The sequence below is a fragment of the Perognathus longimembris genome, chromosome 11, assembly GCF_023159225.1.
Source record: "Perognathus longimembris pacificus isolate PPM17 chromosome 11, ASM2315922v1, whole genome shotgun sequence".
In the NCBI taxonomy this organism is placed as follows: Eukaryota; Metazoa; Chordata; class Mammalia; order Rodentia; family Heteromyidae; genus Perognathus; species Perognathus longimembris.
Genome location: NC_063171.1, coordinates 39,531,949 through 39,555,024, shown reverse-complemented (window position 1 = coordinate 39,555,024; position 23,076 = coordinate 39,531,949). Strand labels below are relative to the sequence as shown.

The window sequence follows — 23,076 nt, the reverse complement described above, 5'->3', positions numbered from 1 at the left end:
AGCATACATAAGTTTATACAAGGAGAGTTTTATTATTACATTTCCACACATATATACAGTGTATCCCAATCAATCTTATCTCCTCTTATTACCCGCTCCACTTCTTAATCTCAAGAAGTTTCACTGTTTCATTTTCATACATGCAATAAATTACATCTGACATATTCATCCTCATTCATCCTCTCCATTAGTCACCTGGCTCCACCTCCTCAACAGATCTGGTTTTGCTTTCCTGTCATTTATTTACATTTTATTTAAGTGTGTATAGCACCAAGTGATTTCACAAAGGCATTTCAGATGTATAGGCACAAAATAATCCTTTTCTATCACTTCCTCACCAAGTCTTTCATGAGCACTGGTGGCTCGTGCCTATAGTCCTAATTAGCTACATCAATGTCATAGAGCTTCTTCACAGCCTGTTTGATCTGATGCTTGTTGGCCTTGATATCCACAATGAACACAAGTGTGTTGTTGTCGTCTATCTTTTTCATGGCTGACTCAGTGGTCAGGGGGAACTTGATGATAGCATAGTGATCAAGCTTGTTTCTCCTTGGGGCACTCTTCCGAGGGTATTTAGGCTGTCTCCGGAGCCGCAGTGTCTTGGGCCGCCGGAAGGTGAGTAAAGTGCGTAGCTTCTTCTTTTTGTAGCTGTGGACACCTTTCAGCACTGCTTTCTTGGCCTTCAAAGCCTTTTCCTTGGCTTTGGCTTTAGGAGGGGCCGGAGCTCCGTTCTTCGCTTTCGGCGCCATCTTGGTGAAAAAGCCCAGGCTGGCTTTTAACTGAGATCCTCAGATCTCTTACAGTCACAAGCCATTGGTACTTGATGGTCTCAAGACTCTTATCTCCAATTAGCCAGCAAAATGTCAGAAGTAGAAGTGTGGCTCAAGTAATAAAACATTAGTTATTAGCAGGGTGCTGGTGGCTCACACTTGTAATCCTAGCTATTCAAGAGGCTAAGATCTGAGGATCATGGTTCAAAGCCAGCCCAGGCAGGAAAGTCCATGAAACTCTTTTCTCCAATTACCCACCAGAAAACTGGAAGTAGAGGTTGGCTCAAAATAGTAGAGCACTAGCCTTGAGCAAAAGCTCAGAGACAACATCCAGGCCCTGAGTTCAAGTCCCATGACCACCCCCCACAACCACCAAAAAAAAATTAGCATGATCAGAAAAGTCAAGGGAGACTTAGTTTAAGCCAGCACAAAAAAACAGTCCAAAATTCACAAAATAGGCAAAAGTAGGTAAAGAATCTTTATCCATCATAGTCACCCAGTTCCCTTCCATAGAGACCATCAGTGTCATGGTTTTAATGGGTCCTACCAGAATTATACATAAGAAAATATGTAGTCGGTGCTTTTCTTTCTCTTTTTTTTTTTTTTGGTCTGTCAGTCATAGGGCTTGAACTCAGGGCATGGCTACTGTCCCTGAGCTTTTTTGCTCAAGGCCAATACTCTACCACTTTGAGCCACAGCTCCACTTCTAGTTTTCTGGTGGTTAATTGGAGATAAAATCTCATTAACTTTTCTGCCCAGGCTGGCTTTAAGCCTCAATCCTTGGATCTCAGCTTTCTTAATAGCTAATATTGTACACATGAGCCACCAACTCCCAACAGGAATAATTTTCTATCCATCATATAAAAAGAGTTAGCAAACAAAAAGCTTTTGGAATTCCTTTCTCCAGAGGAATCTTGTCCTGTTTAAGTAACCAAGAAGTCACCAAGATAACTTCTAAAAAGGGCCTGAGATGTATAATGTGAATTTTTGTTGGATGCAGGTAGAAGCAAAGAGAAAGATGTACAGTCCAAGGTAGTGAAGGACCGAGGGCTTGTCATGTTGCAAAGGCTGATGGGTAGAAGCAACTGGCATAGTGAGGGCAGATGGGTGATTCCTCATGTCTTGAGGCATTATCTTTCCTTGGATTCTAGAGCAGCTCTCGTACCTGTGTCCTAAGGAGTGCCCTCACATTGTCTTTCAAGCCGTCTCGGGGCCCATGGCTGCAGCCACTGCCTCCATCCTCACCAATCCCATGGATGTCATCCGAACTCGTGTGCAGGTAATACTGGCCTCTTCCTCCTAGAGAAGCCACTAGATGTATGATCTTTAGGCCCTCCAGGTTCTCCAGACCTCTTTGTGTCATGGCCCAGCCTTCTTCTGATTATCCAAACCCTTCCTCGTGTTTACCATTCACAGAAACTAGCTGAGCCCTTAGAAGCCCCTGGAGTGCTTCTCATACTCTGCCTGCTACCTTGCATGCCTCTACCTATTGCATGCCCAGACTCCGGGGATTCATACTAGTTTCCTCCAGCCATTGCTGAAATCCTGTTCTATAGTCTGCTAGCATAGGCTGGACACTACCCTTTCCTCACTTTGCAGAGTTTTGATTATTAGAAGTATTTTTCTCCAGGTACAAGTATAGCTACTGCTGGCTGCTTTTATTTTTTCCAATTATTTAATTTACCTCATTGTTATAAAGATGATATACAGAGGCATTACAATTACATGAGAAAGGTAACAAGTACATTTCCTTTCATACAGTGTCTTTCCTTCCCTCCCTCTCTCCCAGTCCCTCTCTCCAGTCTCTACTCACACATTGTATAGTTCACTTTCATCACTGTGTCCAGTGTATTAGAAGTATTAATTGTAATTAATTTCATAAGTCTCTGGATTTTCCATTAGACTAACTTGAGTAACTTAGGAAGAAAATGGATCAAGAAAGATGTTTGGGACAATGGGGTCATTGCATTATGATGAAAAGAAGAGAGAAGACAAAGAACCTTTAACAGTTTTAGGATCAAGTGAGTTTTTCTGCCACCAAAGTGTCAGGAGATAGGAGATAGGTAGCAAATACGGGTTTTTGTTGGTTGGTCAGTCATGGAGCTTGAACTCAAAGCATGGCCACTGTCCCTGAGCTTTTTTGCTCAAGGCTAGAACTCTTATCACTTTGAGCCACCGCTCCACTTCCAGTTTTCTGGTGGTTAACTGGAGATAAGAGTCTCAGAGACTTTCCTGCCCAGGCTGACTTTGAACCATGATCCTCAGATCTCAGCCTTCTGAGTAGCTAGGATTACAGGCATGAGCCAGCCACCAGTGCCCAGTTTAAATACAGGTATTTTTGTTCCTAGGAAAGAGTGCTTCCCTCAGCATTTGAAAATGAATACATGGACATTTGATTGGCTTGTAAATAAAGTGCATGTTCCATGAGCCAGGGTCTGTTCCATTCTCTCCTGAGCCTTGTCCCAAGTACCTTTGGGAGGAAACCCAAGGGGAAAGGACAGGTTGTTGTGGGCATTTCTAAATATTATTTTCTTTGCTCAGAACAACCTCATGGCATGGCTTAGGTACTATTATCACTGTTTTTTATTCGAGGAAACTGAGGTAGAAAGAAAGTAAATTACCCAAGGTTATGCTGTTAGCAAGCTGGGCAGCAGACTTCAAACCTAGCCAGTCTGGCACCAGAGTGTATACTGAGTCACCATGCATCTCTTTGAAGCAGGTCTAGCCCTCTGAATCCCAAGTCTAACTCTCCCCACTTGTGCCTAAGGTAACAGACACTCAGCAGAAATGTCGTAACTAAAACTGGTCCTTCACTGTGTTGACTCTTCCAGGTTGAAGGCAAAAGCTCTATCATCTTGACCTTCAGACAGCTGATGGCAGAAGAGGGGCCTTGGGGCCTCATGAAAGGTCTATCGGCACGAATTATCTCCGCCACCCCCTCTACCATTGTAATTGTTGTGGGCTATGAGAGCCTCAAGAAACTCAGCCTCCGTCCTGAGTTGGTGGACTCAAGACACTGGTAGCCAGTGGTGGGCAGAGAACCCTGCTGTTTCCCATACTAATTTGGGTGAGGGCAGAGCAGGAAAGATAGCCATCTCTAATGCTCCCACCACATGCCCAGCTCTGCCCCTGGGATAGGTGGCCTGTCTGGAACAGGGCAGAGATGTTGGACTGCTCTTGCTGAAGAGGATCCATGCCTGGCTCACTTGCCCTCACTATTTTTATTTTTCCTGCTAAACTGGACTTCTTCACTCAGCCCCTGTACTGAGTTGTGGCCTGAAGACTCCTCCTCATCCTTACTCCTACCCTGCAGGCCCATCTGGCTTCCCTTTCCATCTCTCCCTGAGGTTCCAGGAAGAGCTGTACATAGAGTTTGTTTCCCACCACTGGCTCTTCCTATAGTGCTTGTAGCCCACACTAAGCAGCCACCTAGCTCTCTCCTTCATCAGGTATACTTGCTTATTTTAATTTGGAACTGAGCTGCTCTCTGGACTACTCCACTTTTCCTTGCCTCTTGGGGGCAAGTTGCCAGGCACTTTTGTGCAGGGGATAGGAGCAGCAATGCTTCTGGCTCTGCAGAACACTCTTCCTCTCTTTGGAGGAGTAACTAGGATGGGAAGAAATGTTGATACTTTATTTTATGTGTGTGTTTTTTTAAACATCTGTGAACCAGGCTACTGTCATAATCCTGCTAAAGCACCAATCCTGCTGACAGAGCCCACCCCTTTCTCAGATAAGTGGGAAAATGTGTGTAGCTTCTTCCTCAATCCCAGTTCTTTATATCTTCAGCATCCCTTCAGTGCTCCTTCAGTCCTGGCAACTTTCAGAAAATATGAGCTATTGACTTTCCTTGTCCCAGATGGCTACTACCATGGAAGGCATAGTTCGAAGATCAAGCTGAGTGGGATACACTGGACTTGGTACGCTACCCTCATAAGTGAGGTTGGTTGGTTTGGAAAGCTACAAAGGGTTGTGTGTTCCCTATCACCTCTCCTCAATCCAGCTGAGCCAAGACCAGGAGAGGGCAGTAGAGGTTCTCAGCCTTGGGCAGCCATGACAAACATGTATACCCCAGTCACTCAGACTTAAACAGCAACAGATTTTTGAATAACAATGTGAATCTCTGAGATACCAGATTTTTTTTTTCTTCTCCCTGGATGTGAAGAGTCGTCTCAGTCATGGTACCTTGTGCTCACAAGACAAAAAAGAACAGTTTGGGAAGTCACCTAATACCAGGACCACTGCATTTACCAGCCTGATACTGCCGAGATTACCTGTTGAAGCGCTCTCCTTTGGAGCTAAGAGATAGTTCTTCTCTGCTTCATCCTTCCCCACCCCAACCTGCACCATGCCTGTGCTGCACAGAGCTGCAGCAAATGGAATGAGAAGGGTAAAGGCAAACTGCACCTTTCTACTAGACATAGCCTAGGTGATAATTTAAACCTTTTAAATGATCCCGCCCCATAGGAAAAGTCATGGTGCCAATTTGAAAGGTGCTAGATAGCTACCTGGCCATGAGGCCTTGATATTTTTATGGCTGCTCCATATTTTTCCATCCTGGCCAGATCAGAATCTGGAGACCATATTTCTCTATATAAGGATTCCTCGCTTTTAATTACCTTTATTTTCCCCCCCTTGTTCTTCCTACACTCTGTCAAGAGAGTCCTCCAATTGTGGCCCCAGAAGGTTGAATCCACAAATCATTCTGAATTTTCCCTGTCCCTCATCACCTCTTTACTTTAAGAACCACCAATACAATGGAAGCAATGGCTCCTCTCACCTTAAGTTTCTGTCAGTGAGATTTTTTTTCCCTCCACTGGAGTTTGAACTCAGGGTTTTGTGCTTGATAGGCTGGCACTCATAACATTTGAACCACACCTCTGGCCCTACTTCCTGCTGGTTATTTGGGCATGAACTTCTGTGCCCTAGCTGGCCTTGAACCTTGATTCTCCAGATCTCAGCCTCCTGAGTAGGACTGCAGGTGTGAGCCATAGGCATGAGCCACCAGCACCTGGCTAGAGACATTTTTTTTTTTTGTATATATAGCTATATTGGGGTTTGAGCCTTGCATCTTGTACTTGGTAGGTAAGTGTTTTATTACTTGGGCCAACCTCTAGCAAGAACATTGAAAATTGGCTTTCCCAACTCCACACCTACTCTCTTTAGAGACTTACTTTAGATCTTTCCCTAGTGTGGCTTGTTGGGTAGAGTATGGACAGGAGGTAGTCTTATGCCCTTATTCTCCCTCCCAGATCCTATCCTTTATACTTTAGAGGTTTTCCATCTTTATTCTCTCTCCCTATTCCTCCCCTTCCTCTCTCCCTCCTCGCTGTCTTCTCTCTTCACAGTTTGTATGACGTGTATAAAAACTAAAGGAAACCCCTGGTCCGTATTTGTCTTGTTTAGGGGCAGGGTTTTAAGCAGGTCTCGGTGAGGATGGGACGGTGGGCTACTTCTCAAAACTGGAGACCAAAGAAGCTGAAAGCATCGGTGTGGCCATCAGGAGACTGGGCAACACGGGGAACGTGACGAGAGTACTGAGGGACGGGAATGGAAACCAGACTCATTTGGTAAAATGATAAATGTGAATACTAGCAGCGAACATTCACTGTTGCACTGTATGAAGTCTTCAAAGTGTAATTAAAAGTTTTTATGGAGTCCCAGAGCTTCGGTTTGTGCACATTTTTCGAAGTTGCGAACGCAGTGCAGCTGATCTCCCCTAGCCCTGTGGCACTGGCTGCCCTGCCCTGCCCACTTCCGGCACCCTGACCGACATTACCCTAGCCCCAATCGCGAGCCCGAAATTTAGGATCGGCCAATCAGGGTGCCAGGTGGGCGGGACAGGCAGGCCAGTTCGATTTGGCGGTTCGACTTCAACATGGCTGAAGCAAGCAACGCCAGTCCAACAGCGGCTGTGGAAAAAGGGCCTGAGGAGTCACCTCCAGAATCCGACCCACCCGGCGCTACCATTTCGAGGGTAAAGCTCCTCGATACCATGGTGGATACCTTTCTCCAAAAGCTGGTCGCCACTGGGAGGTAAGGAGGGGGGGCCGGAGAAAAGAAAAGGCGTTCTATCGCCACTGAAGCCCAAGTCCCGCGAGATCCGGTCGGCGTGGGGCGGGGTCTCCGTCCGGTTCCGTCTGCCCTGGGCGGTCCCGCACCTAGCTCAGCGGGCGGGCGGTGCCTACGGACGCGGTTTACCTGCTGCTGGCCAGGCGCCACTCGTCCAGTCACTCCCTCCGCCTGAAAGCCTTGCTTTCACCCGAACAAAGAGCCGTGCGAGTATAGCCGTTGCAGTTCGAGTGTATGCTTTATTGCAGTTGGAGCCTTTAATTCTATTTTAACTTGGTTTTGTTCTAAGACACTGGATACCATTCAGGTTTAAAACCATCCACTCAGTTCTTCTTTAGCCGCACGGCAGCAATAGTACCTTTCTTTTTTTTTTTTTTTGGCCAGTCCTGGGGCTTGGGCTCAGGGCCTGAGCACTGTCCCTGGCTTCTTTTTGCTCAAGGCTAGCACTCTGCCACCTGAGCCACAGCGCCCCTTCTGGCTGTTTTCTGTATATGTGGTGCTGGGGAATTGAACCCAGGGCTTCATGTATACGAGGCAAACACTTGCCACTAGGCTGTATCCCCAGCCCCAATAGTACCTTTCTTATATGGCCATTTTGAGAATTAACTGAACAAAATATACAGTAAGGCTCCCAGGCCAGTACTCATCCATAGAAAACTATATTAGCTATTAGGGGAATAATTCCAGCATTGGGGGACTCTGAAGGCTAAACGTACTACCCTAAAAAAATTTTTTTTTGCCTCTCAACTTTATGAATGATATACTGGAACCTGAACTCAGGGCCTGGGCGTTGTCTCAGGTTTTTCACTCAAGGCTGGTGCACTACCACTTGAGCCACAGCTCCACTTCGGGCTTTTTGGTAGATAATTGGAGATAAGAGCCTCACAGACTTACCTGCCTGGGCTGGCTTTGAACTTCAGTCCTCAGATCTCAGCCTCCTGAGTACCTAGAGTTACAGATAGGAGCCACTATGGCCCAGATGGTAATTATTTTTATAGGCCAGTTATGACATATCGTCATTAGATGTCCAAGTAATCTTCTTTATTTTTCTTGCCTTCCTCTCCTCTTTCCACAAAGCTATATGCCCTCCATTTAGTCATGATATGATTTATTGACCATTGACTTATGTCCCAAGCTGTTTTCTAATTGCTGGCTATACACCCATGATAAAGATAAAATCCCTGCCTTTGTGGAGTTCTAGACTTTCTAGTGTTAAGAATAAAAATAGGGGCTAGGGATATGGCCTAGTGGCAAGAGTGCCTGCCTCGTATACATGAAGCCCTGGGTTCGATTCCCCAGCACCACATATACAGAAAACGGCCAGAAGTGGCGCTGTGGCTCAAGTGGCAAGAGTGCTAGCCTTGAGCAAAAAAGAAGCCAGGGACAGTGCTCAGGCCCTGAGTCCAAGGCCCAGGACTGGCAAAAAAAAAAAAAAGAATAAAAATAAATCAGCTGGCTACCATTGCTTCATGACTGTAATCTTAGCTGCTCAGGAAGCTGAGTCCTGCAGTATCTTAATTTGAAAACAGCCTGTGCAGAAAAATCCCCCAGGCTCCATCTCCAAATAAGCAGCAAAAAATAGGGTTGGAAGCATTGTTGAAGTGGTAGAACATCAGCCTAGCAAGCATGAGGCCCTGAGTTCAAACCCCAGTATCTCCAAAGGTGGGGGGGGGGGGAGTTCAAGAAACATACCATAAAATTTCCTCCTTAACCTCCCAGCTGGCTTGCTTTATGCCTTCTTTCCTTCCTTTCCTCTCCTCTCTCCCTCCCTCCCTCCCTCCCTCCCTCCCTCCCTTCCTTCCTTCTTTCCTTCCTCCTTTTCTTCCTTCCTACCTGTTAGGGTTTCACTAACAGTGTTCACATTTTACCATTTATTTTTACTCTAAATCTTTGGATTAAGGTTTAAGGTAGTAGTCGAAAGCCAGTCTTATTTTTCTAGGTTTCTTCAACTAGACTATCAACTAAACACTCATTCCTTGCTTGATGTTACCTCTCTCCATAGGACAAGAGGCCTTGGCCACTGTGCCTTTGGATCTATCTGTGCCTCTGCATATGGCTTCCTAAAACTAGGCTTGTAGAAAACCTTTTGTTAATTTTTTCTTTTTTTTTGGCCAGTCCTGGGGCTTGAATTCGGCCTGGGCACTGTCCCTGGCTTCTTTTCGCTCAAGGCTAGCACTCTACCACTTGAGTCACAGCACCACTTCCGGCTTTTCTGTATATGTGGTGCTGAGGAATTGAAGGGCTTCACGCATGCTAAACAAGCACTCTACCACTAGGCCACAAGCCCACTACTACTAGCATTCCTAGCCTGGAAACCTTATGTTTGTTTACAATGAATCCTCCTTTTTGTCTTCTTTTCAAAATTGGCCACACTTTTGTTTGTTTTGTCAGTACTGGGGCTTGAACTCTGAGCCTGGGCTCTGTCCCTGAGCTCTTCAGCTCAAGGCAAACGCTCTACCACTTGAGCCACAGCACCACTGTTTTCTGGTGGTTGATTGGAGATGAGTGTCACCGACTTTCCTGCCTGGGCTGGCTTTGAACCGCAATCCTCAGAGCTCAGCCTCCTGAGTAGCTAGTAGTATAGGCGTGAGCCACTGGTCCTCATAAACTTTTGGATGTTTTATTTCCTTAAAACATTCAGCTATGATTTAGGCTAGGAGAGTATATGAATCAGAGTTGAGAAGGCTGGTGTCTTCTACAGTAGCAGCACTCAACCACAGAAGTAAGTGGTAGGATCTTTCCACTTAAGTTGTCTTTATATCTTTCAGTCATTTTGAGAAGGTAGTCTTTGTAAGGGACTTAGTTTTTTGAGACAGGGTCTCACTATGTAACTAACCTGGGTGGCTTCCAGGTGTCAATCCACCTGCCTCATCTGAGGTTACAAATATGTATCACTGTACCCACCCTATACATTCTTTATTAGTTCACTACCAATTCTTCATAGCTTTTGTTGCTATTGTGAATTTTCTCTTTTTTTTTAAGTTAGTGACTGATCATTTAGAAAACTTCTGATTTTTGTAAAATAAGTTTGTATTCAACCTTCTCAGCCCCTCTCCTTTATTAGGAAAGATGTGCTAGTTGCTTCTGCCTTCTGGACAGTCTGTGGGACCGATGTTGAGTTAGGGATCAGTTACTGACCTTGGAGGAAGAAGGCAGCCCTGGCTCCCTTAGCACTGCCCACATGTCCGAGCATGAATTTACTTGTTAGCATATTTTACGTTTCCATGGTGTCATGGGCAGTTTATGTGCATATGTAGACCAGGAGATTGACAAACGGCCAAAGCTTGATGTATACTTAAGTTTTTCAGCTAAATTTTTTTTTTTTTTTTTTTTTTTTGGCCAGTCCTGGGCCTTGGACTCAGGGCCTGAGCACTGTCCCTGGCTTCTTCCCGCTCAAGGCTAGCACTCTGCCACTTGAGCCACAGCGCCACTTCTGGCCGTTTTCTGTATATGTGGTGCTGGGGAATCGAACCTAGGGCCTCGTGTATCCGAGGCAGGCATTCTTGCCACTAGGCTATATCCCCAGCCCTCAGATAAATTTTTTTAAAAGATGAAACTTATAACTCAACTTATAAGTAGTTGTTTAGTTGTTTTTTATTGTTGTTTTGTGGTGTTAGGGATTGCCTCAAGCTGCAGTGCATGTTCTAACACTCCGCCTTACAGTGAGGGTTTTTTTAATTGATTTTATTTTTAATAGACAGATTGTTTTTATTTTTTAATGTTTTATTGTTTTAAAGGTGATGTACAGGAGGGTTATAGTTACACAAGTCATGTAAAGAGTATATTTTCTTTCTTTCTTTTTTTGTTTGTTTGTTTGTTTTGGTTTTTTGCCAGACCTAGAGCTTGAACTAAATGCCTAGAGGCCTGGGCACTGTCCCTGAGCCTCTTTGTGCTCAAGGCTAGTGTTCTACCACTTGAGCCACAGGTCTACTTTTGGCCTTTTCTGAGTAGTTTATTGGAAATAAGAGTCTCACAGATTGGTTTCCAATCTTGATCCTCGGATCTCAACCTCCTGAGTAGCTAGGATTACAGGTGTGAGCCAATAGCCCCTGGAAGAGTATATTTTTTTTGGGGGGGGGGAGGGTGTGACATTATATAGCCCAGGTTGATCTTGAACTTGCTATCTAGTCCAGGCTGTTCTTACTATCTTTCTGCCTCAGCTTCTGAGTGATGGCATTCCTATAGTGCATTTTTATTGCAGTAAGTAAAGTGATTTTGCAGTGAGTTCAAAAACAATGAAGGGTTGAGTGCCAGTGGCTCATACTGGTAATCCCAGCTGCTCAGGAGGCTGAGTTCTGAGGAGAAGCCAGCCTAGGCAGGGAAGTCTGTGAGACTCTTATCTCCAAATTAGCCAGCAAAAAGCTAGAAGTGAGGCTGGGAATATGGCCTAGTGGCAAGAGTGCATGCCTCGTATACATGAAGCGCTGTGGCTCAAGTGGTAGAGTGCTGGCCTTGAGCAAAAAGAAGCCAGGGACAGTGCTCAGGCCCTAAATCCAAGGCCCAGGACTGGCCAAAAAAAAAAAAAAAGAAAAAGAAAAAGAAAGCTAGAAGTGAGGTCATGTGCCAGTGACTCACACCTGTAATCCCAGCTACTTAGGAAGCTAAAATCTAAGGATCATGGTTCAAAGCCAGGCCAGGCAGGAAAGATTATGAGTCTCTTATCTCCAATTAGTGACCAAAAAGCAAGAATTGGAAGTATGGCTCTAGTAGAACAACACTAGCCTTGAGCAAAAACGCTCAGAAATAGCCCTTGAGCAAAAAAGCTCAGAAATAGCCCCAGGCCTGTGAGTTCAAGCCCTGGGACTAGAAACCTTCCCCTCCTCCCAAAAAAAAGATTTTTTAGAAGGTTTCCCAAATAATACATAATGTTTCAAAGAAACTTAAACTTGAGTATGATCACTCAAGCCTGTAATCTTAGGAAGTAGAGATATGGAAAATGTGGTTCAAAAACAGCCTAGGCATAAAAGTTCAAGAAACTTGGCTGGGAATGTGGCTTAGTGGTAGAGTGCTTGCCTAGCATGCATGAAGCCTTGGGTTCGATTCCTTAATACCACTTAAACAGAAAAGGAAGTGGCACTGTGGCTCAAGTGGTAGAGTGCTAGCCTTGAGCATGGAGAGGCTCAGGGACAGAGCCCTGGCCCTGCATTCAAGCCCCAGGACCCATAAAAAAAAAAAAAAAAAAAAGTTCAAGAAACTTATCTCAACCAATGGCTGGGCAAGATGGCACTTGTTATTCCAGCAACAGAGGAAAGTACAAATAAGTGGATCACATAAAGCAAGAATCTGTCTTGAAAATAAACTGCCTAAAAGGGACTGGAGCTGTGGCTCACCAGTCATAAGTGAAAAGACTGAGTGAGAATAAGTTCAACTTCTGGTGCCAGCACAGACAAAAAAGGGGGGGGGCGGGGGTCCAAGAGAAAATAATGAAGCCAGGCACTGGTGGCACCCACCTGGAGTCTTAGCTACTCAGGAGGCTGAGATCTGAGCATCACAGTTCAAAGCCAGCCCAGGCAGGAAAATCCATGAGACTCTTGCCTCCAATTAACCACCAGAAAACAAAGTGAAGCTGTGGCTCAAAGTGGCAAAAGAGCTCAGGAACAGCACCCAGGCCCTGAGTCCAAGCCTCACAACTGACCAAAAAAAAAAAAAAAAGGACTACAATCAGTTAATGTTGTTACATGGTTGTTTCAGTTTTAATTTTTATTTATTTATTTATTTATTTATTTTTTTTTTTGGCCAGTCCTGGGCCTTGGACTCAGGGCCTGAGCACTGTCCCTGGCTTCTTCCCGCTCAAGGCTAGCACTCTGCCACTTGAGCCACAGCGCCGCTTCTGGCCGTTTTCTGTATATGTGGTGCTGGGGAATCGAACCTAGGGCCTCGTGTATCCGAGGCAGGCACTCTTGCCACTAGGCTATATCCCCAGCCCTCAGTTTTAAATTTTAGTGATATGACTGTGTGGTATGTGTGTGTGTGTGTATGTGTGTGAGCTAGGACGGGCTTGAAATGAGGGCCTTGAGCTCTCAGCATTTTCACTCACTGCTAGTGCTCTACTTGAGCCATATCTTCTCTTCTGGCTTTTTGCTAGTTAATTGGTGATAGGAGTTCCAGATCTATCTGCCTCAGCTGGCTTTGAACTGCAATCTTCAGATGTCAGCCTCCTGAGGTTCTCTCTCTCTCTCTCTCTCTCTCTCTCTCTCTCTCTCTCTCTCTCTCTCTCTCTCTCTCTCTCTCTCTCATCCTGGGGCTTGGTCTCAGGGCCTGAGCACTGTCCCTGGCTTCTTTTTGCTCAAGGGTAGCACTCTACCACTTGAGCCACAGCACCACTTCTGGCCTTTTCTATATATGTGGTGCTGAGGAATTGAACCCAGGGCTTCATGTATACAAGGCAAGCACTCTTGCCACTAGGCCATATCCCCAGTCCCTGTCAGCCTCCTGAATAGCTAGGATTACAGACATGAACCACCAGTGCCCAGCTTTTGGTGGTTATTTTTGAGATAGGGTATCATGAACTTTCTTGCCAAGCCTGGTCTTGAAATGCAATGCTCTTGCTCTCAGTCTACCAAATAGCTAGGGTTACAGGTGTGAGCCACCAATGCCCACAGAGTAGGGCATTATACCTTTGAGGGTTTGTTGAGGGCTATTATTGTGAAAATAGTTCTGATAATTGTAGCTAATATGGAACGTTTCAAAGTGCTAGGCTGTATAGTAGCTACTTTATAAATGTAATGTGATGTAAAGCTTACAGGAACTTTGTGAGCTACAGATATAGTTATTCTCCCTATTTGACAGAGGAGGAACTGAGGCTTATAGAAATAAAGTTGTTGACAAAGTCATTGAGTTAGTAAAGGTCATTGGACCTAAGCAAAGGACAAGTGGTTTCTCCTAAGGACTAGTACAGCTGAGTGGCCACCTGTGTACCCTCAGAAGGCCAAAGCCAAGAACCTGTTTTATCATGGGGTGAAGAAGAGCACAGGAACAGACCATAGGGTGGTCCCTGGAGGAGGACTGTGCTGTCTAAGCATTCTGGGCCCTGGGACCTGAGGTCTAGGGTGGGAGAGGTAGCTGGGAGTGGGGCAGGCCTGGAAGACTAGGTCTCACTTCAGTCTAAGGGGGTCCCTTGTCTAATGGACAGTGTCCTGTGTGCCTCTACCACTCCCCTGAGTATCCCAGAGAGTCCAGCGACATTGTAGAAGTCCACAAGATTCCTACAGCTTTCATGAGAAGATAACATTTTGGGGCTGGGAATATGGTAGAGTGGTAGAGTGCTTGCCTTGCATGCATGAAGCCCTGGGTTCAATTCCTCAGCACCACATAAACAGAAAAAGCCGGAAGTGGCACTGAGGCTCAAGTGGTAGAGTGCTAGCCTTGAGCAAAAAGAAGCCAGGGACAGTGCCCAGGCCGAATTCAAGCCCCAGGACTGGCAAAAAATTAAAAACAAAACAAAACATTTTGTACTTGGGCAATAAATAGTTACAAATGTTTTCCAAAACATATTGCTTTCCTCCTCCCTGAATGTATTTTTCAAGAAGTCTACAGGACATTCAAAACATTCCCATATCTGCTTTGGTTGACAAGGAAGAATCACTTTGGACCCCAGTCTAGCTGACAAACTTTCTTTCTTTACTTAAATCACATGGTTCTATTCGATATATGTTCCCATCTTGTTTATTTGTGTGAATGTGCCTGTTTCTGAGCCCTTCACTTTCACTGAATTCTCAAACTAAGGAACGCCTCACAAGAGTTCATAGCAGTGATAGGGCAGTCTGCTTCACCCCTGCTGCTCTGAGTCTTATCCCCTGCCAGAGGCCTGAGGAAAGATGTGCCTAGCATGGACCCTCCACTTCCCCAGTGGGCTGGAAGAAGAAACAGGATCTCTGGTGTCTGAGCCACAATTACCCAGTTTCAATTCCAGCCCCAGCAGGACAGGCATCATATGTCCCTCCACATTCCTCCCTGTAGCCACAGACTGCGTGGCTGGTGGAGCCAGCAGCAAAACAAGATATCTGGGACTCTGCTACAGGTTGAAAGGATGCCCAGAACTGTCCTTTGAATTGTTCTTTGGATACTTCATGATGGAGGTCATGAGAGGTCACCAAGACTACTTCCTGCCATGCAACTTAAGATGAACCTTTTGGTACCCTCCATTATCCCCATAATCTCGAGCCTTCAAAGCACTGTACAGTGGTGATTACCATCTTCATGTGAACTTCTGTGTTTGCTGCCATCTGTCTTTCCTAGTAACACAAACACAAAACAATAAAAACACACAAAACTTGGTGGTGAGGCTATTAACTGTGTTGTAAAAGAACATGTTCCTGGCATTTTTATGTACCACCCAGTTATGAACTATGGCTAAACTGGGTATCATGGTACACGTCTGTAATCCCAGCACTCAGGAGGCTGAAGCAGGAGTATCGGGAGTTTAAGACCAGCCTGGGCTTCATGAAGAGAATGCGAGGGACCAACCTGGCCTACATAGTGAAACCTTGCCTCAAAAACGACAGGATGGATGGATTGATGGATGGATGGATGGATGGATAGATAGATAGATACAGTATAATGACAATTATGATCTACTGTTTCCCATACATACTCCCATGTTACCCAAGCTAGTCTCAAACTTCTGGACCCAAGTGACCCTCCTGCGTCAGCCTCTCCAGTAGATAGAAGAGTACATTGCATGTCACTGCAGCTGGTCACCATGACCCAGTTTTAAAGGGTAAACTCCTGAACTGAAAAGGGCACAGCTGAGAGTATTGACAAAGGGAATGGGGCACTGGTGGTGGGGTGAACCATCCTGTGACAATACAGATGGGAAATTTGCATCCATTTCATTAGCCAGGACCACGAAGTGTACAAAGCTTGAATCCTATGCTAAGATACATAGGTACCCAGTAACCTGACAACTGCTATGTCCCTGGCCCTCCCCACATCTGCCTTCTCCTTCCCTCTAGCTACGAGAGATTCACTGACTGTTACAAACACTTCTACCAGTTGCAGCCTGAGATGACACAGCGAATCTATGACAAGTTTATAACTCAGTTGCAGACATCTATCCGGGTGAGTTGCAAGAAGCTCAAAAGGTACCATTGACTTAGGTTTTATCCCTAGATTTTCAGTCCCTTGAAGTTAGTGACTCAACTCTTTTCAGCAACTAGGACTGTCCTATATTTCCAGCAGGCTGTAGCATCAATCATCCCTCCCTTCCAAGTAACATGGGTATCTTGAGTGCCCCCTGCTCTCATCGTCATATATTATAATTATGTGTTTATTTGCTGTCTGCTCCACTAGACTGCATAAGTAAGAGTTCAGTAAGGGAAAGACAGGTTCTTACTCATCTTTATATCTCAAACTCCTAGGACAATGTCTAGTATAGACTAGCCATTTAATAAATCAAATAAACTATGAATATAAAGAAGGACACAAGCTGGGTACTGGTGGCTCACATCTGTAATCCTAGCTACACAGTAAGCTGAGATCTAAGGAGCATGGTTTGAAGCCAGTGTAGGCAGGAAAGTCTGAGAGTCTTAACTCCAATTAGCTACCAAAAAAGCTAGAAACAGCCATGGCTCAAATGGTGAAGCACTAGCTTTGAAGAAAAAAGCTCAGGTACTGTGCAGGTACTGTGTGCGGGGATAGGAGGAAGTAACTGGGGGAATGCAAACGAAGGGGTAACATTGTCCAAAAGAAATGTACTCTGGATATTGTATATATGCTTATCTGAGCTAGAGAAGGGAAAGAAAAATGAGGGAGGGTATAACAAATATGACAAGAAATATACTCACTACCTTATTATATAACTGTACCCCCTCTGTACATCACCTTGACAATAAAAATTTTTTAAAAAGAAATGTACTCATTACCTGACTTATGAAATAGTAACCCCTCTGTACAACACCTTAATAATAACAATAAAATTATATTTTAAAAAAGACTCAGGAACAGTGCTGAGGCCTTGAATTTATTTTTTATTTTATTTTTTTGCCAGTCCTGGGCCTTGGACTCAGGGCCTGAGCACTGTCCCTGGCTTCTCTTTGCTCAAGGATAGCACTCTGCCACTTGAGCCACAGCGCCACTTCTGGCCATTTTCTACATATGTGGTGCATGGGGAATCGAACCCAGGGCTACATGTATATGAGTCAAGCACTCTTGCCACTAGGCTATATTCCCAGCCCGAGGCCTTGAATTTATTAGGCCCCTAGGACTAGCACCAACCCCCCCCCCCAAAAAAAAAAAAAAACACCACAAAAACCCAAGGACATAAAGTCTTGGAATGCAGCTCAGTGGTACAGAGCTAGAGAGCTTGCCTAGCATATGTGACATAGGTCCTGGGTTCCATCCACAGCAAGAAAAAAAAAACTATATGCTAGTGGCTGACACCTGTAATCCTAGCTACTCAGGAGGCTGAAAATCATGGTTTGAAGCTAAGCCTAGGCAGAAAAGTCTGTGAGACTCTAATTAAAAGCTAGAAGTAGGGCCGGGAATATGACCTAGTGGTAAAGTGATTGCCTCGTATATATGAAGCCCACATATATAGAAAAAAAAAAGCACCACATATATAGAAAAGAGCCAGAAGTGGCACTGTGGCTCAAGTGGTAGAGTGCTAGCCTTGAGCAAAAAAGCAGCCAGGGACAGTGCTCAGGCCCTGAGTTCAAGCCCCGGGACTGGGGAAAAAACAAAACAAAACTAGTAGAAATGTAGAAATGAAGTTGTGGCTCAAGTGGTATAGGGTCATCCTTGAGCAGAAAAGCTAAGGGACAGACCTTAATACCTTAATAATAATAACAGTAAGGTTATATATTTTGGGGGGCTGGGAATGAGGCTTAACAGTAGAGTGCTTGCTTACCTAGTATGCATGAAGCCTCCGATTCGATTCCTCAGCACCAAATAAACAGAAAAAGCCAGAAGTGGCGCTATGGCTTAAGTGGTAGAATGCTAGCCTTGAGCAAAAGGAAGCCAGGGACAGTGCTCAGGCCCTGAGTCCAAGGCCCAGGACTGGCAAAAAAGAGAAAGTCAGACCCCTGTGCTGTCACTCCAGGATAGGCTGTCAATATGTGGAATTAGCAAAGTCAAGAGGAACTCTGCAGCTTCTAGAAATAATGGGCTGGCAACAAAGCTGGCTCTTTTTAAATGTTTCCTGTTTTATATTTTCTTTTTTCTAATTTATTGTTTTGGAGGTGATATACAGTGGGATTACCTTTACATAAGTCAGGTAATAAGTACATTTCCTTTCACACAGTGTCATCCGTTCCCTCATTCTCCTATTCCTTCCCTCCCATCTCCACCCACCAGTTGCATAGTTCACTTTCATCAATATCCACTGCAGCCAGTGTGCTCCACTGCTGCACTTTGTCACCTTTTTCCCCTTGAGTTCTGTGCCCCCCCGAAGAGGTACACTTGCATATGCCATACATAAAGAAAAGAAGACAGAATCTTCAAAAAATTAATTTTTTTCAAAAGAGAGCTCTCTTGTTTCCATACCTTGGAGTTTGTTTTGAGACATAGATATATAATTTTATATAAATATGAAGAGACACAAGGCATTGCACCTCTCTATTTCTCTCCTGAGTATCCTCCTTTGGTCTCACTGTATGTGAGTATCTAGAATTCTGTATAATTTTTCATATCCCAGTGTATTTTAGATCTAATTTCTTCATATCAGAGTATTTTATTAATTATAAAAGCTACACATTTCAGAAAAATAGGGATGATTTGGAAAGTAAATAGAAACTAGCCAAAATCTAAGTTGCTGTTAGCAGTTTCACATATTTCCACTATAGTCTTGTCTAGTATTATTATAGCTCTTTCCTTCTTTCTCTTCAGGAGGAAATCTCAGAAATCAAAGAGGAAGGGAACCTAGAAGCTGTCTTGAATTCCTTGGACAAAATTGTGGAAGAAGGCAAAGACCACAAGGGACCAGCCTGGTGAGAATAGGGGAGGGGAAGTTGCAGGATAAGGAAGAGACAACTTTTTGGAGACTAAGGCTGATTCACTTATGAAATACTAGCTTTTGGGTCCTGAAAAAGAGCGCTTTGAGCCAGGTATGTGGTGGTGTCCACCTGTAATCCCTCTACTTGAGAGGCTGAGGCAGGCATGTTTGCGGCCACCCTGGCCTCAAACATAGTGAGACCCTGTCTCAGAGGAAGAAAGAAGCTGGTGCTGGTGGCTCACGCCTACAATCCTAGCTAGAAAATGAAGTTTGGGGGTTGGAGGCGTGGCTCAGTTGGTAGACTGGCAGCCAGTGAGAGAAAGCATCAAGAACCGAGTTCGAGTCCTGATCTCAAACTTAAAAGAAAATGAAATTTTACAACTGAAAAAGAATTTTTAGAAAACAGTGGCATCTACTCCCTGTATACATCTTACCTCCTTGGACCCAAATTTCCTTATCTTCTCATATCTGCCATCACTTTCTAGGGCCTCCCGGGGTCCAGGCTCTGTCAGGAGCCACCCCATCTTGGTAGGTTCATCCTGCCTCATCCTAACCCTTCCAGCTCACAATCTGATAGACCAGCACAGCACATGGTCCCGAGAACAGTGGGGGAGGATGGAAAACCGCCCCTAGCTCTAGGGTATTGGAGATGGGGCATATGTGGAAGGGAAGAGAAGGCGGGGTAGAAAGAAGCATGAGTGAACAGGCTGGGGGCGGGGGGGGGGGGGGGGCGGGATGCCCAGCCAATGCAGCTGAGGCGTGGAGGAGAGCACCACCCACAGAAACAGGTTTTAGGAGGTGAGAATGTTCCCGGGAGAGGCCTTGACAGGCAGCTCAAGTTGAGACTGGAGGTAGGAATGATTGGATTTGGAAGTGTCCCTCCCTTTGTCTCCTGGGTCCCATGTGCCCACCCCAAGGCGCCCCAGTGGGATCCCAGAGAAAGACCTGTGCAGTGCCTTGGCACCCTACTTCCTGCAACAACGCAACACCCTGCAGCGCCAGGTGCAGAAACAGAAAGCCAAGAACAAGGAGCTGGCCGACACTGTCCTGGCTGGGCGCAGGCAGGTGGAGGAACTGCAGCAGCTGGTCAAAGCCCGACAGCAGGCCTGGCAGGCAAGTATGGAGTCCTGTTTGCTTTCCCTTTGGTTTCTGACAAGCCCTCAGAGATCCCCAAATTTGTAGCTTCTCCTCTGCAGGATCCTGCAGGGAGGAGGAGGTCTGCCCACAGTAACAGTCATGTATCACCTCTGTCTGTTGTGTGCCATCCTTGACCTCAGCAGACAGGCTGCCTGGATCATCCCCCTTCCAGCCTGCTCTGCTGCAGCCACTGAGGTCCAGGGAGGAGAAGGGGTTTTGCCCAAAGTAATGGCTTCCTCATCTCAGCCCTCTTCATCCAGTGGTGCCCCATGTAAACATGGCCAGGACTTTTAAAGCACGCTCATTAGAATTACTTGTAGAATAAGATTGAGGATAAGCAAAAAGAACTCCAAGAGAAGGACACAGGAGGATTCTATTGTTTTTGTTTTTAATATTTTTTTTCTTTTTTTGGCCAGTCCTGGGGCTTGGACTCAGGGCCTGAGCACTGTCCCTGGCTTCTTCTTATTCAAGGCTAGCACTCTGCCACTTGAGCCACAGAGCCACTTCTGGCCATTTTCTGTATATGTGGTGCTGGGGAATCGAACCCAGGGCCTCATGTATACGAGGCAAGCACTCTTGCCACTAGGCCATATCCCCAGCCCCAGGAGGATTCTATTGTTGTCGTTATGTTTAATTTTCTAGGTGAATTTCCTTTGGCGTACCCCATGTGGTTACTGTATATGATTTTGGTATACTGGATATCATATATATGCTTACCTGAACTAGGGAATAGGGAAGGGAAAGAAAAATGAGGGAGGGTGTAACAAATATAACAAGAGATGTACTCATTACCTTATTATGTAACTGTACCCCCTCCACATATCACCTTGTCAATAAAATTTAATTTAAAAAAAAAAGACATGACTTGTAGAGCCCTCTGGACATCCAAAACATCCTCCAGCAGCAAGTGTGCTCTTTTAGGCTAGCCCTAATTTCTGAATATGACCTCAAGTGACTGGATGGAAGGGGAGGGTGTAATCCCATGAAGGACAGGTAGCACCTGTGGCCAGGGTGACAGGATGGTTTATTGATCCAAGTTCAGTTCCAGGAGGAGCTTCCAGTGGTAACACTACTGCCAAATCCATTCAGTGGGCTAATCTGCAGCCACTCTGGAGCAGACCTTCCTGTTCCCTCCAAATGCATGCTCCACAGATTCTTCCTGGTCTCTCTTCACAAGACCAGTTAGCAGTTCACACTCATAATCCTAGCTGATCCACTTAGGAGATACTAGCTGGATCTGGGGCCGCTTTGGGAACTCTTGTTGAAAATGGGCTCTGTTCTGGAGAGCCAAGACCTTCAACTTCCTGCTTTTGTGGATCCAGGAGAGAACAAAGTTATAGCACCTGAGCCTCAAGAAGAGGCATGTCCAAGTGACAATGCTCAACTCTGAAGAGAAACTGCCAAGACCTCCCAACCCCCATCTCTCCAAAGAAGCCCCTCCAGCAGAGGGGAGAGGTCAAGGGGCATAATGCCAGATTCTCAGGCAGAATGAATGCTGGGAATCTCTAACGAGATGGCATTTCATTAATGGAGGCTGAAGAGGATGGGAGGGAGGAAGACTTGGAAGAGGAGAATGTCAGACTTGGATATTTTTTAAAAATTCAGATGTGAGCATTGTTAGAAGAATAAGGCTTTAAATATGAAACTGGAGTTGTAATGACTAAAGAATACAAGTGGTTTTAGACACATCCACTTGCCCATACAGAGACACATAACCCCAAACGCATGATCATGAACAAATACACACCTTCACCTGAACCACTGGAAAGGACAGATTTTCAAATTGCTAAATAAAGTGTGATTTTGACTAGGAAAAAAAAAAAAAAGAAAATGGGCTCTGTTCTGGAGAGCTCATCCTAGGTGACCATGGTACCCCAGTTGCTGTGTATGTGTGCTGAGTGGCGGGGAGTCCCCGTATGCCTTTGTCTTGACATACCCTGCTGAACTAGTGACAGGAGCCACATTGTACTGGGAAAGCTTAGGTGGAATTAGGCTCTGAGCAGACAACGTTAGTTTCCTCGTGCTCAGTCTGTCTATTCTCTCATTGGTTTCAGGCCCTACACAGAGAACGGAGGGAGCTGCTGGATGTACTGAGAGAGCCTGAGTGAGGAGGAGACAGCGAACCCCAAGCAGAGGGCAGTCAAGGTCGAGGGCCTGTGGTCAGCATTCTGGGCCTGGGCAGGCTGCCTTTTGAGAATAGCTGAAATGGTGCCAGTCCCCGGGCAGTAATGGAGGACTAGGCTGGAGCAGCGCCCCCCCCCCCCCACCTACTGCCACTGAACCTATGGGGCTCCCATGGACCCGCACACCCAACTACCTTAAGATTCCTTCTATTTTCTTCCACCTGAAAGCCTGTAGCCAGTTCTCCCACTGGGGGTGAGGTGGGGTACGGGGTACCAAGCTTTCTCTTCTCTAGGTGTGGCCAGCACTCCCCCCCCCCCCCACACACACACATACATACACCCTCCCTGGTCTGGCCTGAAGAATGTGTTTTCAACCTCCACTGATTGCCCCCTTACTGGCCAGCCCAAGGGCCCTGCCATGTTCTCCCCACATCTTTAAATAAACTTCCTCCAGTACACTATAATCTGTGTAATCTGTGAGGATGCTTTCTCGCCAGGCTTCCTGTGCCAAGACCACTCCTGGGCTCCCAAGCTCTTGGCCAAGGTCAAGGCCTCAGCTCCAGTGCCCCGGGAGCCTCTGGGCTGGAGTAGGCTAGGGCCTAGGACTGTATCTGGTCATGTGCAGAGGGCAGCAGGTCAGAAAACAGGACCCTTGCATTTCTTGAGGTCAGAACAACCAGCCACGGGCATCACTCTTTCCAACCCACCCTGCCCTTCTTGCTATTTGGATTAATTCTGGGAAAGTATCCACAGTGAGCCTTACTCGGGGTTTTGCATAGGGGGCACTTCAGAAAAGCTAGGCATGAAGCTAGATGGTGCTTCCTAGAGGAGATGGGCTCCAATTTGGGTAATTTTTTCATTATTGTTTTTTGTTGGTCATGGGGCTTGGACTTGGCCTGGGCACCGTCCCTGGTGCTCTTGAGCTCAAGGCTAGCACTCTACCACTTGAGCCATTTCCAGTTTTCTGGTTGTTAATTGGACATAAGAGTCTCATGAACTTTCCTGCCCAGGCTGGCCTTGAACCCTGATCCTCAGATCTCAGTCT

The 23,076-nt window shown here is 45.7% G+C and overlaps 3 protein-coding genes across 6 annotated transcripts in view; 2 read left to right on the top strand and 1 right to left on the bottom strand.

Annotated features, from left to right (window-relative positions):
- Positions 1-5,008, top strand: part of Slc25a44 (solute carrier family 25 member 44) — a 16,191-nt gene extending 11,183 nt beyond the window's left edge. Inside the window, exons 3-4 of one of the 3 annotated variants that reach the window (XR_007212477.1) lie at positions 1,927-2,049; positions 3,602-3,738. Coding sequence is in view for 2 of the 3 variants with exons in the window: in XM_048356494.1 (XP_048212451.1) it covers positions 1,922-2,049; positions 3,602-3,793 (320 nt within the window). In the remaining variant the exon portion in view is untranslated. Of the gene's footprint in view, positions 1-1,921; positions 2,050-3,601 lie in introns of all 3 variants that reach the window. The other 2 variants (XM_048356494.1, XM_048356493.1) reach the window with 2 other exon arrangements.
- Positions 378-762, bottom strand: LOC125359763 (60S ribosomal protein L23a-like). Its single transcript, XM_048357655.1, has one exon. The coding sequence runs from the start codon at positions 747-749 to the stop codon at positions 378-380; it is 372 nt and encodes a 123-aa protein (XP_048213612.1). The 5' UTR covers positions 750-762.
- A 729-nt stretch (positions 5,009-5,737) lies between the features above and the next one.
- Positions 5,738-22,828, top strand: Pmf1 (polyamine modulated factor 1). 2 transcript variants are annotated; one of them, XM_048356495.1, is made up of 5 exons: positions 5,738-6,806; positions 15,797-15,902; positions 18,666-18,766; positions 19,689-19,884; positions 21,963-22,828. In XM_048356495.1, the coding sequence occupies exons 1-5, from the start codon at positions 6,649-6,651 to the stop codon at positions 22,014-22,016; spliced, it is 615 nt and encodes a 204-aa protein (XP_048212452.1). In that variant the 5' UTR covers positions 5,738-6,648; the 3' UTR covers positions 22,017-22,828. The 2 variants fall into 2 exon arrangements, with proteins under 2 accessions (XP_048212452.1, XP_048212453.1); XM_048356496.1 differs by having other exon boundaries at positions 19,689-19,888.
- The last annotated feature ends 248 nt before the right edge of the window (positions 22,829-23,076 follow it).

Coding starts and splice junctions, on each gene's coding strand:
- LOC125359763 (XM_048357655.1), bottom strand. CDS start 749: ATGGCGCCGAAAGCGAAGAACGGAGCTCCGGCCCCTCCTAAAGCCAAA.
- Pmf1 (XM_048356495.1), top strand. CDS start 6,649: ATGGCTGAAGCAAGCAACGCCAGTCCAACAGCGGCTGTGGAAAAAGGG. Junction 6,807..15,796: donor AAGCTGGTCGCCACTGGGAG/GTAAGGAGGGGG, acceptor CCTTCCCTCTAG/CTACGAGAGATTCACTGACT. Junction 19,885..21,962: donor CCCGACAGCAGGCCTGGCAG/GCAAGTATGGAG, acceptor CATTGGTTTCAG/GCCCTACACAGAGAACGGAG.